Source organism: Sinocyclocheilus anshuiensis, unplaced genomic scaffold (assembly GCF_001515605.1).
Source record: "Sinocyclocheilus anshuiensis isolate Anshui unplaced genomic scaffold, SAMN03320099.WGS_v1.1 scaffold1719, whole genome shotgun sequence".
NCBI classification, from domain to species: domain Eukaryota; kingdom Metazoa; phylum Chordata; class Actinopteri; order Cypriniformes; family Cyprinidae; genus Sinocyclocheilus; species Sinocyclocheilus anshuiensis.
This window is the reverse complement of record NW_015551147.1, coordinates 613,069-622,410: the sequence shown is the minus strand read 5'-3', so window position 1 is coordinate 622,410 and position 9,342 is coordinate 613,069. Positions and strand designations below refer to the sequence as shown.

The following is a 9,342-nucleotide window of genomic DNA, read 5'->3' as shown; positions in this document are numbered from 1 at the left end:
TATATATAGTTTTTTTTTGGTCTTGCATATGGTTGTCCTTCAGCTTTAGATGATATTATTGCACTTCTCTATAACCTGGTGGTCTTGCTAAAATGATTATTTCTACATCATTCCTACATAGTCCTTCACAAACGAAGAGATTTTCTCAGTCGTATGCCAGCAGATGAAAACAAAAATTAATACAATTTCTTTCTGAGAATAACATCAATAACATCAGCGGAGAGCCTAGATCTACCATTGAAGCTTGCATGCACACATGACCTTGTTATTATCAGCCCTAAAAAAATTCAAATAAAATTTGAGCAGAAATATTTGAGAAAAAACAAAACAAATAACCTGACACACAGAATAACAATACAGCAGACCTTGAGTATCAAAGGGGCTGCATTACAGTGAAAATGACTTTAAATATGCAAATAAGAATTGTCAGATGGTCAGTGCACATTGTGAAGAAAATATATTCATCATATATACATGACAAGACATTAGAGCAAATCAAAGATGTGTCATTATTGCTCACTGATTCGTAGAGTCATGGATCTTGGTATCCAACTAAGTCCTTGACTTGAGTATTGCCTCATTTACTTTGTGCATGTTAAAATCCATTACACATATTCCACCAAATTAAAGAACACAATTATAAAACATTGCAAGATAAACTAAAAGTGAATTTTGAGTAAATGAGCTTGTTATAGAAAGTTCCAAATTTTGGGGGGTTCTTTTGGAAAGAAATGAATATTTTAATTCAGCAAGGCGGCATTAAATTGATCAAAAGTGACTGTAAAGACATTTTTAAAGTTACAAAACATTTATATTTCAAAAAATGCTGTTCTTTTAAACTTTCTATTAATCAAAGGATTCTGAAAAAGGCATCGTAGTTTCCACACAAAAATATTAAGCAGCACAGCTGTTTTTAACATTAATAATAATAATAATAATAAAAGTTTTTGAGCACCGAATCAGCATATTAGAATGATTAGGATTATGTAACTGAAGACTGGAGTAATGATGCTGAAAATTCAGCTTTGCCATCACAGGAATAAATTATATTTTAAAATATATTAAATACAAAAAATAACAATGTTACTGTTTTTACTATACTTCTGATCAATTAAAAAGTAGCCTTGATGAGCATAAGACTTCTTCAACAATATTGTATATCAATTGGGTAATAAATGTAATACAAATAAATTAAGTCATTCTTTTAATATTTGTCACTAAGGTTTTTGATTTTTGTATTCAACATATTATGGTAATAATTGTTTATTTATTTATTTTTGGAATATGCAAAGTGAGAGTATAAAGAAAATATGTAACCCACATAACCAAGTAAAGAAAAGGATTTCATACAGTTTTCTGTTGTCTTTTGACTATGCAACAATCTTTTTTCCAGTAACAGGCATGCAAACTAGTATTGAGCAACCAAATGGATTAAAATAATGAAACCTCTGTGGATTTGGGGAGGGAAATATCATTTCAAAAGCTCATTCAGTTCTGATGCAGTTGAGTTGCATATGTACCAACCAAACACAACCGCATAAGCACAATACACAAAACATCGCATAAAAATATCAGAGTTTTAATGCCAAGCAGCACAAAATTCTGCACTTTAAATCATGATTCAAATCGTGAGAAAAATAAAGACAAAAAAAAAAAGACATTTTATTGTACACAATTCAAGTTCAATCTAAAACAACTCGCTGTTCACATTGAGTGGATTTCAGAATTGAAATAAGGTCCATGATATTGTCGTTGTTTTATGTTCGTAAAAAAGGAGTGATTTGCAGTCAGCAAGCACTGACAATGACATCATTATAGCATGTTGTCCTGTTTCGTCCCCTTGACCATAATCCTCTTGTGGTCTTCGCAGTGCCATCGCTAAAACTTCATCAGTACGTCTCTCCTTTGAAGAGGGTTGTTGACTTAAGCATAATTTAAGTGCATATCTGCATATTATTTTGCATATTTTGTGCTCCAGCTGCCCCTTCAGATCTGTTACCATGGCAACAGGAGGCAGTGTAAGAAATCACTCAGCCCTGTCACTCTCTTAATGATGATAACTTTCTTCCTCCAGGTTTTACGTTAACAAAGGAATGCAAAAGAACTGGTGCATCTTCAGTCCATGCTCGTGTGTGTGTGCATGTACACGGTGCAGATCACATAGATTGTGTGTGTGTGTGTGTGTGTGTGTGTGTTTAACAGAGTGTGTGAGAGAGGGCAGTCGGCTGAAATGATCCTGACTACATGTGAGGATGCGGCGCACTGAGAAAATCACTGAGACACAGAGACAAAAAGAACAACACATTAGACTTCTTAAAAATCTGTTGGAACTAAATGCAACCAATTTCAATACTACTTAATTATTTAATCTCAAACACGGCATTTCCTGACGGCATTTAATAATATTAAATGTTGTAATTTATTTTTTTATTTCAAAATATAAATATGAACAAATTAAAATATAACACTTTATACCTTATTTGACCATAATTAAATTAATAATTATTTTATAAAATTAAACATTATTACTTAAAATCTCAGACTACTTCATATAAATAATTTAGAAGATAACAGCAGTTCAGTTGACAAAATGTTTGACCTGGTGTTCCTAAAGAAATGTACAGGTTTGCCTCCCTGAAAGATCATTAGCAAAAAACCCATCTCAAATAAAAACATATATCTGTGTTCAGTTTCAGCACATATAGACAGTGATTTCAGTCTGAATTACACCTTGGTCAGGGACCTGGAGCAGAATGTAAAAACTACACCACCTGGCACAATCCTAAAAATAGCTTGTATTCTCAACCAACAGAATAAAAAGATGACTGTAGCCAAACTGTTTTGTCAGCACTGAGCAGTGGGAAAAAATACGAACAGCAGCAGTTTGTAAAGTGTACACACCTGAGTATATTTGGTAGCTGTGGGCTCTTGTAGATGAACTTGTGTCTGTAGCCCAGAGAGCTGGGGAACGGGATGAACTGAACCTTATGACTGTTCAGACTCTTGCTCTGAGCCGCCAAATCATATAGCTGTGGATGAAAAGATTATTATTATTATTGTTGTTACAGAGAAGAACAGACCATTTTTAAAACAAATGCATGAACAGATATGACAATATATAATAATAATAACAATAATTGGTTATGATAATAATAATAATTTATTAATAAATAATAAATACATTTATTATTATTATACTTCAAATAGCTATGAGTAGCAGTGTAGTTTTATTGTATAAAGTACAATAAGGTTTGATAATATTAATGAAAGTTTATTTAGATTCTTTCTGAACAAAACAAAAGCAGTTTTACTGTAACTTTTTATTATTCTGTTTGTATATTGTCAGAATATTCCTTTGTTTACCATTGTAACAAGTTAATTTATAAAAAATAAAAAATAAATCATACATGCCATATGTGCTTAAAAACCAAATCTCCCAACACCAGCATCGACTCAATCAGGTTTCATCATAACAAGTGATCATTATTGTGATCTAAGTATAATGAGCCTATCAGCTATTTTACAATAGCTCTGAATATGGCTCATCCAATCTGAATTTAGAGTCTGGAATATCCATTTTATAGTTTTAAATAAACCCTCTCATTGTCTGACACCGATATTTTACCTTCTTTCCCAGCTGGAAAGGTACGACTGTGTCATCTTCTGCGTGCAGTATCAGAACCGGACAGGATATGTGGTTGACACTAAGAGACAAAGAGACACAATTCAGTGGTTTGAGATACTCCAAACTCAAAACAAGTACTGCCTTATAGGGATTCAGGACATAGATCTGTTTTTTTTTTTTTTTTTTTTTATAGTGTGGGACCATCCACTAGAGGTTTGTGTAATGAATTACATGATCACTTCATCTGTGACTCAAGGATCAATCGGTCTATTTATACACATGCACATTAATTCTGTTTCTAAAACAAGTTCTCAGAGGAAGATGAAGCCGCTAGCGTGTGAAAACGCTACAGAACAGAGACCCGAGATGATTATCTCAGCACAGCTGCAAGGACACCGTGCTGTATAAACACGCAACAGTCTTTGTAGGTGGACACAGAGTAAACAATCACTCACACATAAACTTACAGAGAAATATAAGACTAAAAGAACCTACTTTTCATCACTGGCAAATCGGATATCATTTGCAGTTATAGAATCCAGGAAGAACCAGTCAAAGCCTGGCAGGTATCTGTAAACCTGTTCAAATGAACATATATAAATGTTCAAGGTTAGTTATGTTTATTTGTTGCACAAAGGCAGTATGTGAGATTGAACAGGAACTTGGTTTCTCACCATAGAGAAGGGATGGCTCTTGGCTTCCTCTCTGATATTGGTAAAGGGTGACTCTAAAATTAGGGCGTCTGGGGGCGTTCCTGTAAGCACAAAGGAAGGAAGTCTGCATCATTCCTTCATGTTTAAAACAGTGGCTCAACTACAGGCTTATGTAACTTAAAGACTGATTAGAAGTGCTTGGCAATTACATTAGTTCACTCTTAATCTAGTTAAGACTTGTCTATTTCTGAAACGTCAACACAGTCGCCGCTTATGTACTGTACTAACAAGAAATTAAGAAATTATATTCCTAAACTCTTTCTTCAGGGAACTTTAATTAATTCATTGTTCGCTAATTGTAATTATCATGAACCAATTTTAAACCAAAAATACAACTTCAGTTATTTTACACTCGAATTTGAACTTTCCATTACTTTTTTTTTGATGAACTTAACGTTGATTTGGTGCTCAAAAATTGTTTCTTCTTATTTTTTTTAATTTTACATTTTTGTAACATTCTCTTTGTTCACTTTGTTAAATTTAATGCATCCTTAATGAACAAAGTGTTAATTTCTTTTAAAAAAAAAATAGTACTGACCTCAAACCTTTGAAAAGTACTGTATATTGACGTTAGAAATTTCCATGACCTTTTAAAATTTTCTTAAGCTTCATAACTTTTCCAGGTTTTGAAATCACACTTTTGGATTTTCAAGATTTTCCAGGACTGTAAATCCTGATCATTTAGTCCCTTTATGATCACATTTTCCTCGTGGGGACATACCCACAAGAAGGTTATGCTTTTCTTCATGAGTTCTGATGAATAATAATTAGGTGACAGTGTTCATACATGTATTCAAAGTGATTTGTAAATGGCTGCTTGCCACTTACAGATAAAGCCACTGTTGCAAGTTTCTACTTTGTTTTAAACCGTATTTTCATGCTGCTGGCTACTATTTGTTTTCAGTTGCAACATCCCAGCTCATAAGAAAACACAAATGCATGAATGTATGTTTACGTACCCCTGTCACACAGACGTCTCACTAGGTTAGTGGCCACTCTGGAAAAACAGGAATGCAAGCAACAGTTCAATAATACCACGGGGAGTAACACAATCAATTCCTTTATGTCAAAGGACAACTAAAACGTTATTCCAAGAACTAGAAAATCCACATCTAGAAAAAAGAACACCATCAACAGTGCTCTTTCAGATGGCTCAGGCGAGTTCATCTCACCCTGTGCCAAGCGAGTGACCCCAGATGTACAGGGGCTTCTGGCCAATCCGCTGCTTTATCCACTGGTAGAGGAAGAGAGCATCTGACGTCATGCCTTTCTCCGAAGGGCTGCCCTCAGAGTCACCCCAACCTGCACAAACAAACAAACCCATATGGTGCTTCACTCCGAGACTGGGAATGGGATTCTGACTTGCATGATTGGATAGTGAATTAAAATAGAATTAAAATAGACTCCCAACATACCTCTATAATCAAATGTGACTACATGGTAGCCCAATGAACTAAGAACCTGTAGAGACAAGAAGATAAAAACGTGTCTAACACCTCAGACAAATGGAGATCTTTCAAATCTTAAATGTATAATACCTTTCAAATTTTTGGGATTGGTAGATTTTTATTATTTTTTTTTGCTCACCAAGGCTGCATTTCTTTGACAAAAAATACAGTAAAAACAGCAATATTGTCAAAGGTTATTACAATTTAAAATAACTGTTTTTGTTGAGATATATTTTAGAATGTAATTTATTCCTGTGATGGCAAATCAGAATTTTCAGCAGCCATTACTTCAGTGTCACATGTTGCTCTTTCAGAAATTATTCTAATATGCTGATTTGGTGCTCAAAATCAAATCTGTTGAAAACAGTTTAATTTTTTTTTTGTGTGGGGAAACATGATCGTTTTCAGAATGAATAGAAAGAATATAGAAATAGTTGGAAAAGAATAGCATTTATTTGCAATATAAATCTTATGTAACATTACTGCCACCTTTTTTCATTGAATGCAATTCTTTGCTGAATAAAACAACTGATTTCTTTCATATAAAAAAAAACTTACTGACCTCAAATTTTTGAAAGATAGTGTAAATTCAAATGTTTTACCTTGTACAGCTGAACCCTGTGATCCCCTCCTCTGAAACACACATACAACCAAGCTTAAGTAAAGTGACATTTGATGAACTGCAAATCTTTCAAAATAAAAATGGTTACAGAGGAAACACTAGGCATCATACATTAACTGACTGAGGATCACATACTACCAGACTTTCAAATCATTCAGAACACAACAGAAACACGGCCTCATTGCTAGAACACACATGACAAATGAAGGAAACGTGTTTTCTAAAATCAGCTCAAAATATCAAACAGGTTTGATCTCCGACGACTGGATACAATCACAATCTGTGCACATCATACATTACACGACTTGTGGTCAAATATGCAGACTGACTCTTCCAGACGGGTAAAAATCTGTATAGTCTGCAAAAGTGCATTCCAGCTTTAACTCCCACTGAATCATTTTTCAACACCGAGTTGGTTTTATCAAGTGGTGTTGATCATAAGAGTGTTTGTGTACCTTGTTCCAGCATTGCCATGGAGATACAGGATGACTGGATGACTGGACTGGAAGCTTTTGTCATACCATTCAGCATATTTTGCCTGAGCCTCCCTCCACATCACTGAAGGTACTGTGTGCCTGAGAGAGAGAGAGAGAGAGAGAGAGAGAGAGAGAGAGAGAGAGAGAGAGAGAGAGAGAGAGAGAGAGAGAGAGAGAGAGAGAGAGAGAGAGAGAGAGAGAGAGAGAGAGAGAGAGAGAGAGAGAGAGAGAGAGAGAGAGAGAGAGAGAGAGAGAGAGAGAGAGAGAGAGAGAGAGAGAGAGAGAGAGAGAGAGAGAGAGAGAGAGAGAGAGAGAGAGAGAGAGAGAGAGAGAGAGAGAGAGAGAGAGATGACAGGATATACAAAAGAGATACGCAGCTGTTACAACACTGCTTCCTACACATGAAATGGTGAAAAAGAGGACAGTAAGAAGATGTGGTAGCATTCAAAATTTGAGGTTGGTCAATTTTTTAATTGTTTTGAAAAAAAAACAAGTCTCATGTTCATGAGGCATTTATTTGTCCATAAATATAGTAAAAACAGTAATATTGTGAAAAATTACTGCAATATCAAGTAACTATTTTCTATTTTAATATATTTTAAAATGTAATTTATTCATGTGACGGCAAAGCTGAATTTTCAGCAGCCATTACTCCAGACTTCAGCATCACATGATCTGTCAGAAATCATTCTAATGTGCTGGTTTGATAATAATAAGACATGTTTCTTGAGCAGCAATGTTGAGAACAGTTGTGCTGCCTTGTATTTTTGTGGAAAATTGTGATGCATTTTATTCAGGATTCCTCTGAAAGTTCAAAAGAACAACATTTATTTGAAATATACTTTTTTTGTAACATTATAAATGTCTTTACTGTCACTTTTGATCAGTTCAATACATCCTTGCTGAATTAAGTAAAAAAAAAAAATCTTACTGAACCCAAACTTTTGAACAGTAGTGTATCCCTTTAGGACTGTTCACTTCACCAAGACTTCATTATCAATACTGAATCTGACCAGTGCACAGACAAGCTTATTTATGCAGAGAAAACTACAGCATCAGCTGCAGGAAGCTTATGTGGCCCTTCCCACTGTTACTCAGTAAAAGTCAAACACACACACAGTCACACCCAATGGCCAGCAGCCACAGGCCCATGCAGTCCTCTGTCACCACGGATTTACACACTTTGGGCCACAGGCTATGTTTCAATAAGTGCAGCACTTTTTCCACGCCCTTCAGAAAGACAGCCATGCCCAAAAGGCAGATAAAGAGGGACAGAACCTGTAGGGTAGAGAACGTGAGGACAGAGAGACAGACAGGTACAGGCAGGGAGATGAAGAGTGGAGGCAGGCCAGGCTGTGTCTGTATTTTAGCTGTAGTCTGTGTTCTCACCACACTCCAATGTTGATTCCCTCCTCGGGCTGCAGGTAGAAGTTGCGAGTGTGATTCAAGCCCTGATCCTCTGGTCTCTTCAGATCTATAAAATACGGCACTCGCACTGAAAGAGAGAGATAAAAAGACAACAGTCAACATGAAACTGAATCTGATGTATTTCTGAGTTAAACAGGATATTCCACAGGGGAAAAAGGTAGGGAATTGATGGGGAAAGGATGGATAAAGTTATTGTATTTTGATTATGAAATGGTAATTTTTTTTAATTAATACTTTTAATCAGCAAGGATGCAATAAATTGATCAAAAGTGACAGTAAAGACATTTATAAGGTTACAGTAGATTTCTATTTAAAATGAATGTCATTCTTTTCAACTTTCTATTCAAAGAATCCAGAAAAAATGTATCACTGTTCCCACAAAAATATAAAGCAGCACAACTGTTTGACAAGTGTTATTATCATTGATAATAATTAGGGATGCACTGATACCACTTTTTCCAGTACTCGCCCGATCACCGATACTTTTATTTTTGGTACTTGCCGATACCGAGTACCGATACCGATATTTTTATTGCATTTGTACATTTTTTAAGTATTGGGTATAGAAACCAAAAGGGTATTTATAATGTTAGTTGGTTAACTTAATTTATCAAATAGATACAGTCAAACCAAAATTTATTCAGACACCTTCAACATTTCTCACATTATCACAGTTTATTCACTATAGTTTAGAAAATGGTAATAAAATATGACAAGAACTCAGAGTTACACTGTGTTAGAACAAATTCATCCAAATTTGTATCAATTTTACTGGTAGTCCACTCTATGAAGAATTTTTGGGTATGATTTGTCACAGTTTACTTTATTCTGCTATCCTCACTTACATCAATGAACTATAGTGTCCTGCACCCACTAGTAAAAAAAAATATCAAAAATTATATCTGGTCTCTGAATAATTTTTGGTTTCACTGTATATCCTTCGGTTATTTTCACACTTAATTATTCCCATTAAAATGTATTTTACAAGTTTTTGTTACTTTCACTGTTAATTTTTTTGCTCTATGGTACA

General features: G+C 34.8%; 1 protein-coding gene across 2 annotated transcripts in view; it reads right to left on the bottom strand.

Moving 5' to 3' along the window:
* Positions 1-1,100: 1,100 nt before the first annotated feature.
* Positions 1,101-9,342, bottom strand: part of LOC107663304 (monoacylglycerol lipase ABHD12) — a 28,854-nt gene continuing 20,612 nt past the window's right edge. For both annotated transcript variants that reach the window (XM_016453489.1, XM_016453490.1), the window contains 11 exons: positions 8,274-8,379; positions 6,864-6,983; positions 6,389-6,419; positions 5,754-5,799; positions 5,511-5,640; positions 5,298-5,335; positions 4,300-4,379; positions 4,121-4,203; positions 3,626-3,704; positions 2,902-3,029; positions 1,101-2,274 (listed from right to left, as the gene is read on the bottom strand). In XM_016453489.1, coding sequence (XP_016308975.1) covers positions 2,241-2,274; positions 2,902-3,029; positions 3,626-3,704; positions 4,121-4,203; positions 4,300-4,379; positions 5,298-5,335; positions 5,511-5,640; positions 5,754-5,799; positions 6,389-6,419; positions 6,864-6,983; positions 8,274-8,379 — 875 coding nt within the window. In that variant the 3' untranslated portion in view covers positions 1,101-2,240. The remainder of the gene's footprint in view (positions 2,275-2,901; positions 3,030-3,625; positions 3,705-4,120; positions 4,204-4,299; positions 4,380-5,297; positions 5,336-5,510; positions 5,641-5,753; positions 5,800-6,388; positions 6,420-6,863; positions 6,984-8,273; positions 8,380-9,342) is intronic.